The sequence below is a fragment of the Columba livia genome, chromosome 10, assembly GCF_036013475.1.
Source record: "Columba livia isolate bColLiv1 breed racing homer chromosome 10, bColLiv1.pat.W.v2, whole genome shotgun sequence".
In the NCBI taxonomy this organism is placed as follows: domain Eukaryota; kingdom Metazoa; phylum Chordata; class Aves; order Columbiformes; family Columbidae; genus Columba; species Columba livia.
In genome coordinates this window covers 17,083,336-17,108,928 of record NC_088611.1, presented here as the reverse complement: position 1 = coordinate 17,108,928, position 25,593 = coordinate 17,083,336, and the positions used below count along the sequence as shown (strand labels likewise).

The window sequence follows — 25,593 nt, the reverse complement described above, 5'->3', positions numbered from 1 at the left end:
CCATGGGAAATATTGAGGTCTGTTATAGGCCAGCGGAATTTTGAAAAGTTGCATGGCTCTAAAACTTGGAATTCTTTTCCAAAAAAGTAGTAAACAAAAAATGCAGGTCCTTAAGAGAAGGTCATCTCAAAGTTTCCTCATACACTATACAACATAATATTGAGCAGTTCTCAAAAGTTCTTCATTAGGCACCTGAAAACAAAGCTATCACCTAAGCACATAGATAACTGCATCTGAGACTGAGGACTTGCTTTCATACTTCCACTTTCTTTGGATCAAAGATCCCTAAGCTATAGATTGCCAACTTAAAACCCTCTACCTCTTGTCTCTCAAACTGCCTTGACTTTCCAGTGTTTACCACTGAAAATTGTATGATATGGATACCTGGCAACAGTAAGAAGCACAGAGCATTTGTGTAAGAAGTCATAGAACCTCCACTGCATCCATTTGTTACATTCCCCATAGTCAAATTACACCAGTGACAAATAGAAAGGCAAGATTTCTCAAGTTTTTTAGCTACATTCATATTCTATTGTCAAATAGTTTATTTAAGTAATGAATCCCTGTACATTTTTACTTGTTTTCTCATGCTGTTCCCTAAAACTTCTCAACTTAAGTGCTAAGGGTTTACTGATAAATTTTCCTCATTAAGGGCCTGACGAGTTTACATTTTAATTAGTAAATATTATGTACAGAACGGAATCCGTAGTTCAATGAGAGAGTGAAGGTAAGAAAGATTAATTAAGCAGGTTAAAATAATTGTAATGGTAATTGTCGGGTCTGAGGGTGTTTTTATGTCCAAGTTAGAAGCCTTGGAAAAAAGGAGCTGGTGACACAATAGCTGACATAACACTATGGCCATTCCAAACACAACACTATAGTTATGTTTTTTGATTGGCAAGTAGTTGAAAGAACTGTCATACAGAACAAAACTCTAATTCCTAGCTAGAAACAGCCAACCAGAATTTCCAGATTATAGAAAACTCATATGAGACACAATTATCTATACAGCCACAGCAAAAAGATGTCAAGGAATCAATTCATATAACACGCCAGCTTAATAAAATCTGCATACAAAATTTATGAATACAGTAATATTCCTTTATATCACAAGTTATTAATGGTCAATTTAATGAATATCTACAGCTGAAGTGCTTTGGTTCTGTATGATACTTTAATCATCTTTAGCCATGTATTTAAATGCATTTCATTTTATAGCCATCAGCTCCTTTCAGATAAGACAGCCTTTACGTTTGCATGGAGACATTCGAGGTAGCTACTAATTCTGTCTTTATGCTCTTATTGATTTCCTTAGAATTTACTACATCAGGAAAAGAACTACATGTGCCGTTACAACAGCACTTGTTTTAAAGCCCAAAGTAGACTAAAAAGGTTTTCATGAGAAGTAGTACATGCATAATCATTCTAATATTTCTTTATGCTTACAATGCACAGCCCTACATTGCTGAAATCCAACATTCCCTTAAGACAAAGAAAAAAGATTGAATTCAAATACCAGAAGCAGTGTTCTTCGTCCATATTTACATCAAAGCTATAGACTTGTTAAAAACTGATTTTTTTAATTTTAATTACGATATTATCCAAATTTCATTCTAACCTTAAAATGCGTATGTCATCCATAAATAGACTTTTCTGAGAAACATACTTTCTAGTAGGAAATTCACGTCCTACTCATAAGCATATGTAACCTTAAAGCGTATTCATTTCCATAGTCGTTAACAACTGAAGTACAAAGCACATGGCCTGACTAATAATGTCCACCAAAAAAATTGAGGAGGTGCAATTTTCATCCTACTCTTTTTTGATGCAAGCAAGTAAACACAAAATTAGGGCTATTCTTTTTGTTTATTGTTTGCTTAGTACGTATAGCCAAAGGAAAAGAAGTTACGAGACTTGGCAAAAATAAAGGACATCAACATCAGACACTTCAGCATGATTAGTCTTCTTTCAAGTAAAGACTATAGAAGATGTATAGCCATGGAAAAGCAAAGTCACTTGCACTTGAAAGGATGAAAGACTAAACCTAAATGTCATGCTTATTTTCCATGTCATCACTCAGTTTCTCTTACCATTCGGTCTGAGCTAAATATAAATCTTTGCACCTTTACAGAATTTAGATCTGCTCCTATAACTCTAATGGCTCACAAAGCTATTTCTACTTCAATATATGTTATGAATACAGGTAATTATAATTCATTAAAATTCATTTTAATCCACTCCAATTTTTCCCATCTCATCAAGCAAGATAACATATGCACAGCCTATTGGACTAAAGCAACAAACTAACCTGAGAATGGAATCAGCTAAATTACATGATATTGTGCTACTGTTGTGGATTCTCAAAAATAAAGCACGTGCCTAATAAATCACAGGAGTATCTGAAAATATGAATTACATTCTCATACATGTATATTTTAAGCTCTTGTGTGATTACAATATTATATGCATATTATTAAAATATTTCAAATTCTTCAAAAGAAATACTATTCTTAAATAGGAACACACTTTCTTCATTTCTATATCACTAATTGTACTATAAACAAAGAGTTTTATGAGCAGTGAAAATAATTTTTAAAAAACCCACACAAATTCAAACCATTTTCCTATGAATTTATGTCTTGGGGAATCAGTTTAGTGTGACTTCTGCACTGCTTAATAAAAGGTAATCTGTAAAATCTTCACTTTGGATCACCATTAGTATCTCTCCCCCACTCTGCTGCCTACTCACATTTGACATATACTCCACCGCTCTGACAAATCTAGCTAAAATTGGGCAGGGAATTCTTCTAGTCTGAAGAGAATTCATAACATTTAAATGTTATCATGATACATACATGATAAATGTGCTTTCTGTTGTTCACACACAAAATCCCTTCTACCTCTTCACTTGCAAATTTAGTGCAAATGGACAACCTCACTTAGAAAAGACAGTTCAATATCTGAAATGTTAATGTCTTGATATACATCATTCCTTTTATTTCAAAGAAATTATAAATGTTTAACCAAAGGCACTAATATGTAATAAGGTCTTTTATTTTTTTATTATGATTTCATAAAACTTTAAAATGTTATTCTTGTGATATAAATACAGTATCAGCTTCTACAAAGACGTATTCAAAGCTAGTTTTTCTAAGTGATCTAATTTGAATCAGCAGGAAGAACTTCAGTTAATAAGGATTATTCACAGCAGTACACAAAGGTCAAATTAGCACCACCTTTACTGCTCTTCTGTGTTTGTTTTATTCTGTTCTGTAAGATAAATGCAATGAGATCACAGAACATGATTCTGAAAATCACGCAGGAATTCGTGTATATTGTATACATGACCAGGGTCACAGCCCCAGGCTCTGACCTGCAGTTTGCTGGCACAGGAATTCTTTCTTTTAGAACTGCTTTGCAAGCCAGGGTTCTCTGTATTCAGAGGAGCAACACACTGTGTATATGCAGAATATAACTTGCAAGCATCTCCTAAACACTGTCACCATCCTGTACAAAGCCATACTGTTGCTGTAGGTGCAGCTCCTGGATACATAAAGGATTTTCCACCCAGCTGCTGGAGGAATGAACAACTGGCAAACTCCATCAAAGTTTTGGAATAATATTCCAGTGCTTTAGAAAAATTTTTAAAAAATTATGGCAACAGTAACATCACTCTTCCCCATCACCAGACTTGAATAATCAGTAACAAGTTATGTCTCAAGTATTTTGAATATTCAAGAATAGGCTACTTTTCAGCTGCCTGGTATTATAATAACATATACTTGAAATCTCACACACCCCCCATGTTTAAGTTTTCCATTTTCTGCTTGAGCAGTCGTTTGACAACTTGTGAAGTGGGAGTTCTGGTGAGATTGAAAACCTGTTGACTGAGGTAGAAGCCCAGAGCAGCAGGGAACAAACAAAGATTCAGAAGTTTTTAACACCCTGAAAATAAATACTGGAAATCACCTAGCCTTCTGTTAGCCCATTCAAGCACATATACATCGTACAGGGACTGAAGAGAAAATACGCTTCCACATAAATTCCCAAGCTGCCAACTTCAGCCTAGGTCTAGGACTTAGATGTCATGGACAGAAGGTAAATTAGATCATTAGGATTGTGACTTAGGTTTGATATACAAATCAAGCAGCACTCCAAATTACTCTGAGTATATCCATAGGAAAGAAAAAAGGAGGTGAAAAAAGAGACTTCAGGTGAGTCTGTATAGAGCTCAACAGAAATTGCAAAACTCAACACTGAAGTAAGACAAAATCCAGTCTTACTAAACTCCATGTTGTATGTGGTTAAACCGCAGGAAAGCTTCTACCAAGACAATAGTTCTGGTATCTTCAGATGGCATGTATTTACCTAGGTGTCTATAGGAATTAGGAGGGTTGTCAGTCTTAGCCATTTACCATGGTCCATCACAGCTTTTTTTAAAGCTTGAAAGCACAGAAGTGATTGTGCTGGGAAGTGAGTAGGGAAACCTGTGCTATGAACACCTATCGCACAACCCAAAGCCAAGGCACAACCCCGGTTCAACATAAAAATGACATAAAAGTGTGCGATCCTACAGCTTTCCTGGTCACTGTTTTCTCTGCCCTGCAGCCACTGTTCTATCTATAAATCACCTCTTACTAAAAAAGCCAATTTGTGTTAAAAAAAGCCAATTTATATGGCAAATACACATTACAGACACCACCCCCCATCCCCAATCCTATGGAAACTCCAGGAATTCTGAGAAAATTGGCTGTTCTGTGCAGTCAGTTAAATAATTTGCAGCTTTGTTCTGTTTTCACTGTGAAGATAGTAACTGATCCTTCAGCCACTTTTTAAGCATCCCACCTCCCATGGAGAACAATGTGGTTGGTACCTGCAGCTCAGGACCTCAAAATTATCTTTTGGCTTGAGTCGGATCCAGAAGAAAGCACTTCATAAAACATTTTTACAGGTTTTTGGCCTGATAGGTAAAATTCATTTTCACGGGTCTTTCATGTCTCAGGTGTAGGATCTTAATTATCCAAATCAACACAGATTTATTTTTATAAGTCGTAATTCAACAAACTGCATAAGCACGCACTCAATTTTAGGTATCTGGACGGCCTGTTTGAAAGTATATGGTATTTCATAACCCAGGCCATCAACTTCCTGTGGATTTAAGTGAAGGGAAAATATCTAGTTGAGATTTCAGTTTACATTCTAAACAATGGCCTCTTAAAACAAAAGTCTGGAGTCTGCATTTAGGCTTCTGAGAAGAGAGGTTGAAACTGCAGTTCTACTGCAAACAGTCTGAACGGTATCTTTTCTTCCTACTGATCAGAAATGTCACCCTGAAAACTGTGATTATTGATACATTCTTATGTTGTAATACCCTGTATTCTAAAGATGTTTTTAAATATTTAGCAGCAGTAGAAGTGGAATAGAAGTTAAACCATTATCACTAGTAGTTGCTCTTAGACACTTAATACATGACCTGACCTACTGAAAATACTCTTCTGATATTATTGACATTTGTTTAACCTATCACATTAATTCTTTGTAGCTCAATAAATCTGAGTATCTTCCCCCTGTATCATCAAGAAACTGGCACTGACAAGGAAAGTCAATCTGCGGCCCACACACAAATAATAGCTTTCCATTACATTTGCCATTTCACCTGAATAATTCCTGATAATCATGAATAACGATGTTATTTGACATTCTAATGATACCATGCTGTGCAACTTCAATCCATCAGTCACTGTCAGGAAGGTCAAATATTTGTATTCCATTGCATTATGCAGAGTTCATTAAACAGTTAAATGACATTATACACCTTCATTATACTTCCAAATGAAACTAGTACATATCATTTAGATTTGAGAGTCTCTGTGATACATCTCCATTTAAAAAAAAAAAATCATGATTTTGAATATTCATTCACGACAATGAAATATATTGAAAATTCAAACAATAGTTCTTCAGCTCTATCAAATTATCATGTAAAGACAAGTTTACTTGATACACCTCAACGTAATGTTCTTCACTGCCTAAGAAAGTTTATGATATTTTCTATGTTACTACAGGTTACTTCTTAGTAATCCTAAGAAGGGCTCAAATACAGAGCTGTAACTGATAGAGGAAACTGATTATTGACTTGAGCTATCTGTACACAAGATGAGAATATAATATTTTCGTAAGAAAACAGGCAGCAAAACAGAAATTTTGTTGTCAGCAATATTTTCTTCTTCTTGAAAGCAATGATTCAAAGTGTCTCAGCACAACTCGAAACCTGCTGTGGTGGATCAAAACCATCACAAGAAAAAAGAAAGCAGCATATTTTTACTGTGGCATCAAAAGAGTACTATTTTATTAAAACCTAATATTCGCCCCAGGTTCTCAGTGTAAATATTTACCAGCAAATTCTAATGGAAAGTAACATAAAAGACTTGTTTTGGATTAATACAGTTTTTCCTTTTCCTCCCATCGAAACCATTTTCCTTGACCAGAAAAAGAAAAGCAATAAGGGGTTCTAAGACATTCGTTAAGTAGCCATCAGAAGCTATGTATTGATTTAAGTAGACTTTAAGAAATCATAGCCTTTGTGACCGTACTGATCATCTCCACTCAACCACAATCTTCTAAATGACACACAGAATAGGCAGAGAAATTGAGAGATACAAGGAAATATACATTTAAAATCCACAGAAGTTACAATAGAGACAAGACCTTTGTGAGATTAATGTAGTTTATCAGCTTACAAAAGGCTTACTAAAATGCAACTTTCTTCTTAGCTTCAGATTGGCTGATTCCTAAATGACTCTTTGAGTCTAATATTAACAGACCAATCCAAGCTTTTTATCAGATTCTCCATAATTCATTTCACTATTTTATGTGTGGGAAAAGAAGCAAAGTCATTAGATTACAGCAAGCACTAGGCATGTTCTTTGGTTCTTTATCTAGCTTGAACCACTGATGGGCAATGTGATTTTAAGCAATCAAAATTAACTCAGTCATGTATGAAACTGGAGGAGAAGCAGCCAAACACTCCAGGAGAAGAGGACGTCTCCTCTGCCCACCCCGGAACTTGCCCCAGCACATTCACAAGCTGAGTTTGATGACTTCGTAGATAGAAATCAGATTTGAAAGGTTAGTTGAAAAAAAAGCAATTAATGCTTGCTTATTCTTAACAAATGATTTTGTTTGAATCACAATCTCCTTCTCTGTATTAGCTTACCCTCTGTAGGGCAAAGTGTATGTTTAGTACCTCTAATTTACAGAAATATAGTTGAAATAACCAAACAAATACATTTTGGAGAATCAATTCAGACATGTTAAATGTGTTAATAACTGCCATCATATAGACCTACATGGCCTAAAGAGTTTAACTATCTTTCCTTCACTGAGCTATCTTGCTTCCTAAAGAACCGGGGAAAAATAATGCTTTCCTTCAGATTACCTGTTCTTTCACTGTTCTAAATCTCTCACAGCTGCCAAAAGGTATCAAAGGGAACTGGGAAATAAGCAATAACAGCCTGGTAGTTATTCCTTACTGTTTCTATGGCTTCAGTAAAAAATATTTTCAAGTTATTGGAAACTACTTCCAAATGTCCACAATTCGGGGTATTTTTATATTCTAAAGTAAGTTGAGCTGCACTGTCATCTGCAGAGTGAAACCAACTAATTACTTTTCTACTTCCTTTTGTCAGTGTCAAATGCACCATCACATCCTTATTACCAAGCGCTGCACAGTGACACAGGCCAGGCCGTGGGCATCAGTTTGGGGCACAATAGACTCAAGGCACTGAGCCTCCAAAGATCTCTAAAGACAATGGCACACAATGTTACATCCTTAGTGCTCAATGTGTCCAGCACAACTAATTCCAAGGAGCATGATAAGGTAGCAATTGCCTTTTTCTTTTTTATGGGATATAGATATTTTAAACTTAATTTTCAGCTGAATCTGCATACAAGTTTAGAGTTTAATTAAGCCTCAACAATATAAAAAGGAAAACCATTTCAAGGGTAACATTTTTCATTGAGAGGCACAAAACAATTAATATCATAAAATGATACATGCCTCTGAAATCAATCTTAAACTTTGCTAATCCAGCAAATTGAATTGCTTTTGGTATATGCGGGACACTTAAGCTTCCCTTAAACAAAATACAGACAGTCCAGTAGTAGTAACTAAAGATAATGATATTCAATTACTCCGTGTGAATGGCAGTTTTTCAAGGTTTATCACTGTGTTGCATATATTATATGTTTATATTAAAACTAATTTTGAAAGTTTCCTGGTTTGTTATTATACTGAACAAAGCAGGACTGTCATGAATACAATAAGGAAGTCACAAAGGACCTTCTTAAACAGATATTCATATTTCTATGCCTCTGATAGCAGAGTCTTTGCAGAGTGCAGCAGCTCAACTGACAATGAACAAAAATTAGATTGAAGATTTGGAATAACATTAGTTTTATATGAGTCTGCCGACTTTCATTGCACTCTAGTACTATGGGACAATAGGACAGGCAACCACCCACTGTCTCTCACAAGAAAAACACAACACATTATTGTACCTCCATATTGTTTCTCTTCCTGTTCTGTCCAGTATTCGTACTGGCATTTTCAGTTTTTAAATGAAGAAACTGTAAATACATGATTGTAAAGGTCACATGTTCCTAAATATCTGGATTCAAACTGGAAAATATTCTACATTCTATAGGTTTAAGAGTGTCTTACTCTTAGGCTATCTTCTACGTTTTGTGCATAGAAATGGACAACTATCTGTGACTACTGACCCACTCATGCAGCATCAAGTATAACAGGAACACACATCTTGCTTAAAGAAGGACAAATACTCATCTTTTTGAAGTTAATGAAACTGCCTTTCCCTTGCCACAAGTGGAAACAGTTACCACAGGAGTCACTCATCATCTTAACAATGGCTTTGAAAATCTAACATATGTCTTAAAAAAAACCTTAGCCATCATTAAAAACATTACTGGATGAGGTAAGTAATTATTTTTCTCCTCAAATTGGCAGGGATAAGGGACATAGGATATGTGTGACAACTGAGAATGATATAATCTCCTTACCAATTCAGTGAAGAGATTTTAAAACCGAGTACGTATCCTTAAGTTGTGCAGCTGCTGCGCACAACAAACACTTAAGATCTACAACAGTTAACAATTTATCTTGTAAAGATTAAAAGGTTTCAAAAGGGAAGGGGAAGTAATGAGATGAAAGATAGTTATTGCTGCTGAATCTTTTGACAGATCAGATGACAATCCTGATTCAACTTTCATTATTTAAAAAGACAAATAGAGCATCTCTCTGTGCCTTTTCAATCGTGACAAAACACAACCATCAAATCAGATTATCTTCTTTGCTCTGATCTCTTGTAAGCAATCTAAAATAATCCCCTACGGACAACACTTTAGCTGAGGAACCAAGTTAAATTCATTCAGGTACCATCAATGTGACGGTTAAACATCGAGGAGGATCTGAGAAAACAGTTAAAGCTGCACTGCACATCATTGCCTTCTCCCTCATCACACACACACACACACGTTGGGAAAAATGGATTAACTTGTGTGGAATGTGTGGGCACAACAGCAATCCAACCATTGCACAGAAGGGGCCTTCGCATTTCTACTGGCACCCTCAATTTCTATGGCATAATATCAATCTATAATCTGTGTCATGTATTCTTTCCTTGAAAGCACACAAATTCTAGCTGGGAGTGACAGGATAAGAAATACAGAAGCACAAAATGAAACATTTGTTAATTTAATTAATAAATAGTTTCATTTCTACATATACACACGTACCATATCAAAGTATTCAGTAACATGAAATTCACCAGACCAGACTGCACAAAAAGCAGAACTTCCAAATTCACCTACTTAAACTCATATTCGTTGCATACAATTTCCAATTTTCTGAAACACACAGCAATGAGGTCATCTCAATGCAGTCCCAATCATTACCTGATAAAGATAATAAATCCTGAACTAAAACCAACTGCTCTTAGGCAGCTTTAGTAGAGAGGTCAGTCATTTGAATGCAGGATGATGTTAAACTGAAGAGGAAGGGGATGCAGCAGGGGAATTTTCAGCTTCTATTGTACAACATGAACATCTGCTCAAGAGAGCTCACTCTGAGAGGTGCTGAGGTTTATATGTTTTGATCAGAAACAGTACAAGTCAGCAGGTTACAAGTAGCAGCAAAAAGTAAAATACATTAGCAAATGAATAGCAGACTGTACATAGTTGTGCAACCTCAGAAACCTACACATGGTATGAGTAATAAAGTGAAATACATCTGTATGAATGAATTATGCACTCTGTTTCCTACTGTAGCCTCATTTCACAACAAAGCCTCGATTGTCTGCTATGTTGATATCTAACTTTACATGAGACAATTAACTGAAATATAATTTACCCAATTACCTTGCTCAGAGAAGGTGCTGACCCTCAGCTGAAGCTCTGCAGAGCAATCACAGGGCCACTTGGAATCCCTGCCTGCGACAGCCTCACCTGCCAGTGCAAATGCACAGAAGAAAGCGTTTCCTAAACAAATGAAGGAACAAAACAGCAGCTTTGGGCACACAGCAAAGTGGGAGAGACCATATGAGCTGCTTTCCCAAGCAGGCAGAGGAGGAAAGCACAGCACCGGGCATGAGTAAACTGTGCTACAGGGGTGGAGAGGGGGAAAAGAGGGAGGGAAGGACTTTGTCCTGCCTAGAAAACAACAGGTGCCAGCAAAGGTGAAGCCCAAAAGAGCTGGGGCCTTGCAACTCAAAACTCAGTTATTTTGCACAAGTATCCAGAAGTCTAGTTGTGCTTTCAGAGTAAAGGAACTGTGTTAAAATACCCATTTTGCAAACAGTTTCAAGTTGATTTTGAAGAAAGCCATAGTAGTGACTGGACTCCATTCAGACCTCTGTGTCTGCATTCACAGGAGGAATACAACAAATTTGATTTACCCTCAAAGGGCTGACATCTACAGCAGGTAGTCTGAAGAGATTAGGCTACGGCATTATTTATTACTCTTCATGCCTTGGAGAAGGTACTAGGATGACACACTACAGCGCACTGTTCCTTCATTTCTGCATGTTTAGAGAGCATTTCTTCTTATTTATTATGTACACAGCATGTCCTCCTTTCCCTTCTTCACTGTTGGAGGTTGTACTTGTTTTGTCTGGGATGGTGTTAATTTTCTTCCTAGTAGCTTGTTTAGGGCTGCGTTTTGGATTTGTGCTGAAAAGAGTGTTGATAACTCGATGTTTTAGTTATGGCTGAACATCACTTACACAGCACCAAAGCCTTTTCCAATTCTCACATCATCCTACCAACGAGTGGGCTGGGGGTGCACAAGGATTTGGGAAGGGACACAGCCGGGACAGCTGACCAAAGGGACATCTCACCCCATATGATGTCATGTTCAGTATATAAAGCTGGGGGAAGAGGAAATGGGGGCAGATGTGTTTGAAGTGATGGCATTTGTTTTCCCAATTAACCATTGCATGCGATGGAACCCTGCATTCCTGGAGACAGCTCAACACCTGCCTGACAATGGGAATTAGTTAATACATTTTTCATTTTGCTTTCCTTGCACACACAGCTTTTGCTTTACCCATTAAAGTGTCTTTATCTCAATCCACAAATTTTCCTCACCTTCACCCTTCCAATTCTCTTCCCCATCCCACTGGTGCAAAGTGAGTAAGTGGCTGTGTGGTGCTCAGTTGTTGACTGGAGTTAAACCATGACGGGGGTCCTTTAAATATAAGGAGCACAAGATGATTACCTCTGAAATTATGAAATATCTTCTTTGCATTACAATTATGGCACACTAAGGAAAACTAATGCGTGTTTCAACAGAAAAATACTATATATGAGGCTCTGCACAGCAAACAGAAGAGACGGCAGTTTAACAGTGTACCACTAGATCTGCACTTACTATTTGCAACAGGAAATTCATGTCAGATGCCTCTCAAAAATAAGTACTTGAAGAAAATACATAGTTGTATTACACGGAATAGCACAAAATATTCCAATATGCTAGAAACAATAAGCAATAAATGAAACTTACAATTGACTTTCCAGTAAATCTATTCTCATTGCAAATGGAGATTTTGCATGTATTGCATTACTTATGGTAATTGTGTGACATCTATTATGAATAACCATGTATTCTAATCATCTCTTTTAATTATATTCTGCCATAAGAGCAAGCCATGCAATACCTTGCCCAGGCTCAGTTAACTGTGTGTGTGCTGCAGATCATATTATGATGGCCGTGTTGAGGACAAAAGGTCCTAGACATGCACAAACTGTAACAGGAACGGCTTGTAACTGTCACCTCCTCCATTAGCCAGAAACTACTTAAAAGAATTTTAAAAGCTGAATTTAAATCAAGTTATGTGCTAAGGAGGGAAAAAAAAAAAAAAATCTTTATATTCCTTTATTTTATAAAGGTCGTGGTAATTGAATGCAAAGCACGTGGCTACCTGCTCTTGATGCAGGTACTTAAATTTTCTGTAGTGGCAAAATTACAATGGCAGCAAACATGTCCTATGTATGTGCTCTCTATTGTGCATTTGTGGCTGTTGAGTTTGGGTTTTACTCAGGTATTTGGTAACATGCACCAGGCTCCAACCTCAGAGCTGCTGCCTCTCCCAGACAGGGCCTTAATAGGGCTTTTTTAATACCTCTTCCAATGTAGGTTGTGCCACAATCTAAGAAAGTCTTATCACTAATCTGCTGAATGAGTAATTTAGTCTTTAGCTTACTCCATTTGCAAATCAGCAAGAAGTACCTTTGATTTCATTACTTTCCTTTTTTCTTTTCTATTTAAAATACTGGCACAAAGCATTTAGAATGGGATTTTCATCAACACCGTTATATTAATGCAACTATAACAACGCAAACAGAATAAGTAAATCCTTCTGAAGTACATTCTTCTTCAACAGTGAGCACCTTACAAGCAAGACAAGATTTGAAGGGAGAGAAATAATTTTTATCAGACCAAGTTATACAGTCGAACTCCATCCCCACAAATAAGATGGACAGGCAAGCTTTTGTGCACAGAGCCCTGAATCTATTCTCTTCAGAACAGCACTTCTTAATGCAAGTCAAACACCATCCCTTTGTTTGTAGGCTGCAAACAAAATGACTCCAGCCCTGCAATAATTAACTGGCCTCTCTATCACCACTAAATTGCAGCAGTTTGCATACACAGAGCAGGGCAGATCAGTCATTCCTTGGGCTGTTTGAGGACCTTCTCCCAGATGGCAGATTGAGAACACAGTGAAGCTGATCTACTGCTTGCTGCTGCCAAGGGTGCAGTCCCACTCCTTATCCTCTGTACAACAGTTTAATTTAGCTAAAAATTATTAAGCACAGGAACATTTATTCTTTCTCTCATTTATGCAAGTAAACATTACAGCATTAATAAGTCATACATGAGGGATCAGGATTTCTCTGTAAGGAAGAGTCGTTGAACAGCTCTATTTGGGATCTGACGAAATAAAATCTTGAGACTTTCCACTAATGCTCAACAGCTTCGGTATAATATCTCAGAAAGAATTTACCTAATACCAACAATACAGAAAGCAAGTCTGAATCTGTTCTGCATTCCTGCTGAAGAAACAAACTCTATACCTACCCCTCATTTTCATACAAGAGCCATCATTTATATCTGTTCTTCCCATTCAGGATTTCTCTTCTACACCAGCAAAGGCTGATCCTCTTCCTAGTACTCTCTTCTTCTAGAGTTCCTAGACATCTTGAGTAATTCATACAAGTAGTTCACTCCTCATTGTACCAAACAACATTTTCTGGCTCCATATGATCCACTTGCTATCTCCAGGATCACATTTAGGTTACAAAGTCTTTACCACAACTCCTTATTTCTAGCTCTTTGCTAAAGAGCTAAAAGGACCGTGACTGCTCCCTAGCACTGTGCTAGAGCAGAGTAATAATAGTAATGCAGACAAAGCTTCTCTAACAAGCACTAAAAAGTACTTTCCCACGGGGTTTGATATGCATAATGTGTAGCTCTAACAGTGCAGTTATTGCAATATGTAAATACAAATTTACATATTCTGCAATATAACTGAATTTGATTTTCTAAATCTTAGTTTTATGGCACATATTAACACTTGTTTAGGCTAAAACCCATAAAATTCATAATTATGTGGAATCCATACAGATGTGATAAATGTGCAATGTACAAACTAACTAGATCACCATAAACAGCAGCTCTGTAACTTTACGAAGAATTAAAATTTCACATACATGCCAAACACCATGGTTATCAACCAAACTTGTGAGAGAACACTGCTGTTCTTCCCAGAGCCGGTGTGCTGTCTTCAATTAAATTCTGTCATGACTGTAACTCAACTATAAATTACTTTTAAAATACAAAAACAAATAATATTAATCAAAAGGATTATTTCTTTCCGACTGCAAATCCTGTAAGAAAAGCAGCGATCATTTGTGGTAATACAGAATATGTCAGACTCAAGTGATAGAGCAATTCTGACAGGGATGCTCACAGACAAATCGTCCAGGAAAGCAGATGCTGTTCTTACATTGCGTGACCCTGGATCCCATCCCACCCGTGCAACAGACCCAGAACAATTACACTGCAGCTTCGGGTGTTATCACTTCTTTGAAAGAGCATCTGGTTCAGCTAATGTTTTCTCTGCTCATTAATAAAAGGAACAAGCTGTAGTAACTCACAGTGCAGCACATTGTCTCGGCAACAAATAATGACCATTAAGTTCATACAGCAATGAAGCTGCCAGAAATGTCACATGCTTCGGGTTTTTATATATGGCCTATTCCCTGCAACCAGAATATTTTCTGGTGAAAACCACTAGATCTCTATGGAAATAGCAATACCAAATAGTCCAGCAAAATTCACTATATAGCAGTTGAACAGTATCTTCTTTATTTTTCTATTTTTTTCTCTTTTTTTAAATGAAAAAATGTTTTCATAACCAAATCCAGATGAAAACTAATTGTTAAAGTGTTTATTCTAATTTATTACACACACACGTGCATACGCACTTATTGAAGGAGCCACACTGTCCCCCAGAAATTTCTATTAAGTTGCTCTGTCATGAAAACTGTCAGGTCATTGTTCCCAGCTGGAAAGCCTGTTCTTTTTAATAACCAACTCAATAAACTGCTGAAAAATGCTTTGCATAATATAGTATTGCCATAGATCTGATGTTTGTCATTACATATTGCATTCAATCAATTTACAACTGTTGCTGTGTTCCTTTTGTGCTAGTTCTTCTTCTGGCATCCCGAACACAAATCTAAAGATCAATACCTTGTCTGCTAAAAAAAAATTGGACATAACAAATGAATAATTTTACTTATAATAAAAGTCCTAGTCCCCAAATGCATTCTACTAATGTTCAGATTCATTCTTCATGTTTAACACAAGATGAAAGCAAGTACCCCATACAATGGAATGAGAAAGGCAGTGATGAAAAAACGAGTTATTTTTTGAAGATGAGAGCAAAACCACGTAAAGCTATGGCGTATGGCTGGGAAAACTCCAATAAAATGGTAGGTCACTCACAAAGTATTTATTACCATATTAAAGAGCAAAAAATCCCTGTCAAGGAGCAGATGATTTTTCTTGAAAAAGACACTACAGTTCTGCTCTGAACTATGGAAGCAGCCAGGCTCTGAATGAAATAATTTAAGAAGACGAGTAGAAACTCAGCTCATGCTGGTCACATGAACCGATTCAGTTCGTCTTGTGCCTTTTCTGTGCCAGAAACAAGGTGTTTACTGACTACAGACATATCCCTGCACTATTCCAGCCACCTTTAAAACAACTGCATGGTTTTTCAAGGGAGCCACAAACTCCTACAATTTCAGTCTGTGCCTGTTGTCCCTCATCCTGTCGTTGGGCACCACTGACAAAAGTCTAGTCCATCCTCTTGACACCCATCCTAGAGATATTTATAAACACTGAAGAGATGCCCTCTCAGCTTCTCTTCTCCAGGCTGAACAGACCCAGCTCTCTCAGTCTCTCCTCAAAAGAAGGGTGCTCTAGGCCCCTCATCATCTTCTTAGCCTGCCACTGGACTGCCTCAAGTAATTCCTTATCATTCTTAAGCTGGGGAGCCCATAATTGGATGCAGCACTCCAGATGTGGCCTCACAAACGGCAGAATAGAAGGCGAGGACAACCTCCCTGACCTGCCGGTTACAGACTGCAGCTGAATGCCAGACATCCCTTACTCAGCAGTAAGATCCCAGTTACCTCCTATTCAAGCATCTGCAATAATCACACCTTCCCTCAAAGGGATCCCATAACAAACAGGTTCCCAAGTTAATGAACACTGGGTGCACCCAACAGACACGAGTCTGATGCTGGGGCAACCGAGGCAGCTTTCCCCAGGAACAGGGAACTCTTTCCTCACCACGAATACTACATTTTTGCTATTCCTTCTCTTGGTTGCTATTAGCACAGTTTGACTTCCAAGTGTCAAACTGAATTCACAAGATTGGCGGCTGGAAAGAAATAAAACCTTGTAACGTGTTAACAGAACAAGCGTGCTTTGGCATTGCTCAGATTGTGAACGCTGAACTCCACGAGACCATTTTGAATGATTTTTTTTTTTTTCCAGAGTATATCTTAATTTTCAAAATATTACAGCAAATTCACAACTCCAATCCAACGTTCTGTTTCAGGATGGAATTTCAACCCTACCAGTTAATTAAAGCCACCACCTGGAGTGAGCTGGCTTTCAAACTGATTTCCTTTGTCTCTCTAATTCACACACATTAATATTTTATTTTCTACTGAAAAAAAAAAATGAAAAGGAATGTCACAAGTGTGCCAAAGACAAGGCAGATACAATTATTGCAATAAAACAAAGAAAATACACTTGTTACTGCCAGGTCTCAAGATGAATGCTGCATTATAGAGACGTTTTAAGGGCTTACAACTGCAAATTGCTCTATTTTACCTACTGTATTCTAGCTTTTGCATCAAGATCTTTTCTAATCTTTTCTTCTTGTAATGAGAAAAGGCAAGGGTTGGGTTTTTATTACCTGAACACTTATTCAATGAAGAAACAAAGACTACATTATAGATTACAACACACGAGCTATTAAAACAATGTGACAGTATAAAATATGCTGCAATACTCATTATGGGATAACAAAGCTAAACTTGAGCAAATAAATGTATTTCCCAAACAGACAGCAATAACTATAACCTAGAGTTTAAAATCTTTAATTATTTAAGAAGGAAAGAAGCTTGTAATAATTAAGTTTTATAGGCTGCTTAAATTGTCATTACTAGGTGCTCACAGAACTTAAAAACAAGTATCTTTCATCTGAAACAAGGTTTTACTTTTAACAACAGATGCAATTGTTCACCGATTAATTGAAAAAAAGTCATTAACTATTGTTTTTAAAACTTCCACACAATACAATAAGATTTTATTTACTCTCTGATCTGGAGAATGCATATACCAACAAACCACTCATGCATTTACAGGCTCTGCATCTCACATGGACTGAGGTGATAGTATCTTTAGGGAGTGTTGAAAAAACAGAGGGGTTTTTGTTTGGTTGGTTGGGTTTTGGTTTTTTGGGTTGTGGTTTGTCTTGGTATGGTGTTTTGTTGTTGGGGTTTGTTTGCTTGGTTTTTGTTTTGCCAACAGGTTTGTAAATCTCACTGATTTATAACAGATACTTCAGAAACTGGAAGTTGAGAAGAACTGTTCATTTCATTTGTTAGAACATATTGGTGAGATAGTAACATTTGTAAAGTTTCCATAAAGTCTATGCAGCTTTGCCATGCATTTATAACCAAATGATCTGATTTCTGGTACAAACAGACACCATTCAAAGCGGGCATAGAGACGAGTTCTACATTGAACAGTGATAACCTACCGAAGTGACAGGAAGAGAGGAAGGTTCCATACTTCAGAAGAGACACATTTATGGGTTTAAATACTATATTAAAGGTTACTTAACTTTAAATTACATTAAATTATGAAAGAAACAACATAAAACTACAGAAGAACAAGAAAGTTTTCCACAAACTCCAGCTGACTTTCTTCTTTTGCCAAAGTACATACAAGCATTGCCTGAGTTCCTATTACAATTTCACCATGGACCTCTATGGAAATGACCAGTCTTGAGTATTTCTGAAAAGTTCCACCTGACACCACCGAAATCAGCACAAGTTACACAGTAGCAGAGTTTCGACTGGAAAATAACATGCCACACTACAAAATACACCAAATAGGTATATTTAGCATCCTGCAGAATCAAGTTCCTAAACAGCTTCTAAACTGAGAATTTTACTTAAGACATGAGGCTCCTTTTTTTCCTCAGGAAATGTGTACACTATACAGATGGTTTATTTAATCCATGCCTACCTAAATTAATTGAAACAATCTGCCCAAAAAAATAAGAGCCTTCATACAGGACTCTGCTGTCATTTAATAAATTGTGTACATGTAGCTAGGAGAAGTTGAAAATCCTCCATAAAGAAGTTACCACATCTAAAAATAAGTGACATTATTAAAAGGGAAGCAGGATGTGTTATTTAGCATAATATGAAATTTAAACAGTACCACCTCAGATACACTTTAAAATGCTTTTAGTAGCACCTGGCTGTTTATACATCCTCTGTGGCGAAAAGGTCAATAGAAATTCACCTCTAAGGTCACAGTTGCTAAGCAACTGTTTTCGGCAGTTCTGCAACACTGATCAAGCGTATTACGTTCCCCTGCCTGATTTCAGAATAAACCCCGTAGCATCCTACCTGGCCTTTGAAGTGCCCCGAGCTCCTCGGGCTTTTCCCACGAGCGTGGGTGCCCATCACCAAGATGCTGCTCGAAAGGATACGGCCTGGGACCACCGGCTTGCGGTTCACGAGGGCGAAGGAGAGCTCCGTCTTCAGGAAGACCACAGACGGCTTGATGAGGTGCTGCCCAAATCTCAGCATGATAAATGCCAATCTTCAGGGTCTGAAAGAAACAATAGTTAAGAAAATTAAAGAAAATTAAAATTTCCTTTCCAAACAACAGGAATAAGACAACCAAATTGTCTAGGCAGCTTCTGAAAGAAAGTGCCTCCCGTGCTCACCAAGGCACTGGAAAGGTTGGTGAGGTTTTTCTGAAAGCATCACTTCTTTGAAGGGCTGGTGGAAAAGGGCTTATTTCCAAAACAAAAATTTTACATCTAACTTCTTCAACCCTTTTCTCATCATATTGGTAGGGCTACAAAATTCTAGGCAAATAAAGTAATTTCCCCTTCCCATTTTCAGTTATTCTGCACTGTATACATTTAAGTCATGTATGCGAGGAGATGCATGCATAGTATTTCATATGCCCTTTGCCATGATGCAAATCAATGCACGCAGAACTTAGGGGGAAGAAAAAACCCACCCCATTTTCTAAATCAATGTCTCCACTAAATATCTCAATTGAAGAAATACTGACAAATTAAGGAAAGCACATTTAGTAATTTTCCATCCATGCTTTCTAGTTTGAGCAACTGAAATGTGAAGATGATCACAAGTTGTGCGCACCATTTTCTATTATGCAAAGAAGGCCAAAGATTTCCACATTCAATCACTAAAATTTCTCTCTTCCTGGTGAGGATGAAAATCCTGCTTAAATAACTAAGGCACAATCCTAACTGGTCTATTTTAGTTCTTTAAGCCCTAGAGTATTTGAAGTATTTAATTCAATCAGAAATATCCAAGGTGCTGCAGGGTAAAATAAGAAGTAAGGAAGAATTCCATGCGACACAATACTTCAGACACATCGAAAGCATTACATTAACATTACCTTGCTTGAACCAAGTAACAAATCAGAAAATTCAGTTTTATAAGCTGCTTCAGATGGGGAAAGATACTGTTCAAGTCATGTAGGGTCTTTTTCTGCTTTTCCTGCAAGCAGAACCGAATCATGGTTCTTAATCTAAAAGATTTATGCCAGTTTAAGGTTTGACTCCTTTTATGTGCTCCAACAAAAAGTACATATAACAACCCTCCCTAAGTGCACACACTTTGAAAGTGTCTTTGAGAAGTGCTTCTTCTTTGGAAGAATGTTCTGACTTTTTCAGCAATCTGATTCCACAAAAGAACTTAACTAAATTAGAATAAGGAGAGCAGATGCATCTAATCAGGTTTTATACCAGAAAAACGTAGTATAAGGTATAGTAACCAGTCAGATGAATACACGTTCAACTAAAAAACATTGTCTAAGATGGCACCATGTCTTATTTTATTTCTGAAAAACACTGATTAAAGGATATGCTTGAGCAGACCACAAAAGAGTGGAGACGTTAACCATCCCTGTTTCAAAGATCTGAAAGAGCTCTGTAATTACTTCTTTTCCCATAAAGTCAACAGAAGATTAAGTGCCTAAGAAGATGTGTCCCTTACCGTATATTAATACTGAAACTTGACAGCACAAAAAAATCAAGTCTCTTTAGCTCCTAGAATTGCTTACCAGAGGAAACACCTGCTATCTTGTGCTGATGTCTGGAAAAAAGTAATTATTAGGAACTTGAACCAATCTTCCTCATTTCTCTTAAGCAGTCCATCAGCAACACCCCTCTGGGGGTTTCTCATTCTCATTAAAACAGGCAAGAATGTTTTTGTATGATAGGATAAAGAGACATGATTGTCTTCACAATGAAGGACATGTTGCTGATAAAGGAAACACATTAAATAGCCAGTACTACCATCCAGTGATGAAACCGTAAGCTAGTATCTCCAGTATTTGGAAAAACAAACGTACCACCACAGCAGCCGTTGCATCCAGCAGTACTACAGACAAAAAAGCACTACTGCTAATTTCTTACTGTGTTTTCCAGGCTACTGATAACTGATCGCACTGTCCAGAGACACAGAACAGACTTAAACACAAAACCAACATAGATTCTGTGAACCGCAGAATTTAGGTTAATTATACCATGTATTCATAATAAACCTACCACATGCATCATTAGTTATTTCACTGTCATCTTGTTAAAGTCCAGGAAGGATCAGTGAATCTAAAGCACTGGCCTCACATCTCCCTAAGCAATAGTTTGAAGGATCAGGGTACAGCCCAACTGGGTTAACCCAGAATTATTAGAACATTTTTAATCTTATGCATAGAATTAATGTATGTATTAAAACCTTTTGTATTTGCTTACTATACAACAACATACCTGAATAATGTATTTCAGTCTCTTGATTCTGACTAAATAAATATAGCGTGTGTATTTTGAACAAGCGTGTCAGTTCTATTGGTTGCACTAGGTAACACTGCAGACTTCCCAGTGCTACTCTCCCCAGTTCTGAAAGGGGATTATGGGAATTTTTTTCTTAAACAATTATTCATCATCTATTTTATATTACTTAAGCTGTTTTCTGCCCTAGTGATCTTCCGCATTTTTCTGTAAAGCATGATCGTCTGTGCTCAGAACTAATACAAATGCTAAGAAATACATTAGGGAAATGAGTAATGGGTACAACAGAAAAAATCTGTGGCTGCGCAGCAACACGCTGCAGCGAGGCTGGAATATTCCAGAGCGCAGCGAGGCAGGAAACTGCTACCAGCAAAGCAAGTTTACAGTTATCTGAATTCTACCTGCTTACTGCTTGAATGGCCTGTAAACAAGCAGGAATCAATAGAGCACAGGTGCGTGCAGGTCACCAGATGCAAATAGTGCGTGCACAAGGTTTACCACCTGATTGGAATCACCTCACTAAGTCTGTTCCTCCAGGGATTCCTGTTTTTTATATAATGAGGAGGTCATTGCCAGCTAAAACAGAAACTAAATATAGTTGGTGAAATTTGTTCTTTAATGATAGTAGTCTTTCTAATCCCAGTAATAAGGAGGACAATTACATAGTAATCTTAGAAAATGAAAGAAATCCATTTCTGATCAAAGAAAATTTCAGCCCAGTTTAACACAGTTTCTATTCTGACTATTCAGATGAAAAGTGTATTTACTCTTCTTCATATTGCACATATACATTACAGTGCCTATTTCGTCTGCCTCATTTTCCTAATTAAATTTCCTTCAAGCTGTGTTCCTGCCATTGTAGGTGGGAATACAGTGTTAAAGGCTAACATAGCAATTTTATAGCCACAACATATCTCAAACCTGTATAACCCTTACTAGAAAAAAAACAACAAAATTACACTGGCATTCTTCCTTACAATCTGAAAAATAGGAGTGCTACAATTAAGAAAAATGTTGATAGATTTTCAAACATTACTACAGTTTTGTAAAATTTCAAGAAGGAGCATTTGCTGAGCTTATATAAATACTTCTCCTATACTTAATGTATTTTTGAGAGGAAATCTGAATACAGGTCTCCATTCTCATAGTTTATTTCATTTTGGGGACTAGGGCATTTATCTTGTGCTTTTTTTTTTAAATAGCAGAAGCTGTAGAATCATTGGTATCAAATATACAGGGAGAACTCTGAACAGAAGATAAGGTTCACCTAAAGACAGGTCCTGAGGACATCAAGATAAGAACCTGCTTGTTACATGTCATCTCTGCAGTCAGACCAACAGCCTGGAGTCCCACGGGCAGTTTCTCCATACGACCATAAGGACTGACAGCGCTAATTCTTCAAGGCTTTCTGCCTCCACACACCTCCCCGTTGGATACTTAATTGAGACTGTGCTGGTACTCCAAAATGTCCTTTTATTTTATCATACAATTGCTCATCCTTAACAACAAGGTGTTGAGATCACCACCCGGTGGGAGCCAAGCTCAAGGCTTTTGCTGAGCAATCACGCAAGTGCTGTTCCAGGGAAGCCACAAATCTGCTCTAAGGAGAGAACACAAGATAATACAAAATGGGCTGCTAACTTAAAAAGTGTATCTATAAGGAAACCAATTACAATATCATTATCTCCCTGTGCTAATGTAAGTTAAGTTTTTGAAACAATTTGAGGTGCATTCTTAATTTTTAAAGTTTGTCATTTTACCATGTTAATGTCATCTGTTCATTCATTTCACCACACTGATTCTGGTACTTGGTTTCACTGTGAAAACTGCAAATTTTTGTGGCAAAAGAATACAGCTTAGTTGATTTCTTTTTTTAAGGTCTTATGAAAAAATCTTTGTGTTTTTTTAAAATTCAGCAAGACAACTTCTGTCACACACCATAGTTAAGGGAACAATAACTCTCCAGTAAATTATGTTTATGGTTAACTTCAGATTTTTCCATCATCTTTTTAACCTACAATATCCATTGCCCTTTATCCTACAAAACTATATCCTTAAATGCATATTGGGCGTTTTTCCCTCTAAAATGTCTGACTATGTGGAAAGTGATATTCCTGCTTAAGACATCTCAATTCTCTACCATGTTCAGGAAGCGATATCCAATAAAGAAATGCCCTGCATGCCACCTCCCCTCTCTTCATGCTTTGTTATTTTTACTCATTCCTTCCCTTCACTGCCACTTTGTGAGAATGAAAACCATGCAATTCAGAATATTACTTATTTAACCTGAGCACGAAGCAATGAATATTCTTGTTCCTACCAGCCAGGATTTGTCATTTTGATCAAAGAATACTTAAAAACACAAAAAGAAATCATTTTGTTCTAAAAATCACTCAGTTGTTCTACTAGCCCTTTATCCCTAGAGCAGCTTTATCTCTCAGCATCCTTCACTCCCACCCTTGTACAAGATTTAAATACATATTTTGAGTTCTTCCCGTTTCAGAAAATGGCCTCTAATTAAAAAAAAACCCTCTCGGTGAGCCAAAATAAATCATGCTATGGATATTTCTGTTCTGAAAAAGCCAAGAAGAATTACAAAACTAGAAAAGGTGCTCGAGTATCTTTGACAGCCATAGCCTAGATTCTCTCCATGGGGACAGTATTTAATGCTCTGCATGGCACTGAAGGAAAAAGCTCGTGTGGATTATTTTACATTTTCACCACCCACAGAAAGCCCATTAAAGATGATGCATGCAACCAATCCTGGTTGTGTTGACAAGGACCGATTTCTCACATCATGCACAGATTATGATGAACTTGAATTCACTACATGTGGCTTCCCCTGCTTAATCTAGCAGAGAGGAAAACATCAAAATTATTACTGCTTAAGTATATTGCCATTTTCTTAGCATGGTCAATCAAGCTAAATTATCTACACTTAAAATTAAAATAGACTGTGGTATATTGCATAGTACCTGAGCACCTCGATGTGTGTGATGCGTAGTCGCAGCCCCACCGCCTGCCCCTTGCAGCCCCACTGCAGCAGCTTTTCCCAGCCCCTCCGGGACAGGATTTTTCCTTTCTGCTCTCAGTGTTGCACCTGGGAATGCTGGTATTGACATTACAGCAGATTGTCCCAGGGCACGACTGTGGCCACCATGAGAATGGTCCCTTCTCTGCCTGTTTGAAGCTTTTGGGTTACACCAGCGGACCCAGGGATGTGCCTACATGGAGCTTATGGACCAAGCAGCACCCAACTCTGAGCACAGCACCCTCCAGTTAACATTAACAGCATAGTGAGCAGAAACCTGAGAGAGGCCTGATGGAAACTCAGATCCATTCTAAATGCCAGTATCGGCAAGTTAAATTTTAAGCAGAGCCTTACATGTTACTAAAACATCTTCCTGCTGACCCGTTTAGATCTTCATCTGTTTGGGTTCTTTTTCCCTCCTGTTTATTTATTTTAAAAATAAACTTTATCATTTTTTTCCAAAATAATTCCTTTTCAGGCATTTAACAGCTTATCTACTGTAGACAGTAAGCTAATTTGTGGGCACACACAGGCACATGAATATAAAGTCTGTCCTCAGTTTCCTCTCTGCTAGTTATCAGGTCTGTCATTGCCATGCCTTTTACAGCATTTACTTAAAAAAAAGACAATAAAAACAAACACAAAAAACACCAACAAAACAAACCTAAAACCCCAGTCTGGTCACTCCCCAAAAAACCCCCACAACTTCCAAAATAACACAATTAAAACCTGCACACACTCAAGTCTTTGCTGACCGAGAAGGATACAGACACCTCAATGAAAATTAACAGCTCTGTAGCAACACTGTAAAGAAATCGCAACATTGGTAAGTTAATCAACATTCCAGAATCAAGCTAGAGATGAAATGGACTATACCATCCATTTACATGTACAGAGCATAAATATTTTTAAATGGTGTAGATGTAGTTGTCAAATTCATTTCTATAGCAAACATTTCAGAATACAAATTAGGCTCAAGTGTTTGTTTCTTACAATACAGGTACAAAGTTACACACAACAAATGAAAAGGTTTGTAGGGGCAAAAGAACTGTATAATCCTTCAAACTTTAAGAAAAATGAAGGCTTAGAAGAGACATGAAAGCACTAGATGCACACTACACCCAGCAAATGTCCATCTCTAATTGCGTTCACTAGAGGATGACTCATGCAGCAGTTAACCATACCGAGAAAATAATTCCAGCAGAAGCTCATTGTTTGCCTCTGTGCTCAGGTAACAGCTCAAATTTTGTATATAATAGGATTTGGGGAGGTTGTTTGTTTGGTTCGTTGTTTTTTGGTTTTAGTTTGTTGGTTTGGGGTTTTTTTGTGGCTTTTTTTCCT

General features: G+C 37.3%; 1 protein-coding gene across 2 annotated transcripts in view; it reads right to left on the bottom strand.

Annotated features, from left to right (window-relative positions):
* The window catches only part of FHIT (fragile histidine triad diadenosine triphosphatase), a 537,196-nt gene that overhangs the window by 381,388 nt on the left and 130,215 nt on the right, over positions 1-25,593 (bottom strand). For both annotated transcript variants that reach the window (XM_065075569.1, XM_065075571.1), the window contains one exon: positions 18,882-19,003. In XM_065075569.1, coding sequence (XP_064931641.1) covers positions 18,882-18,981 — 100 coding nt within the window. In that variant the 5' untranslated portion in view covers positions 18,982-19,003. The remainder of the gene's footprint in view (positions 1-18,881; positions 19,004-25,593) is intronic.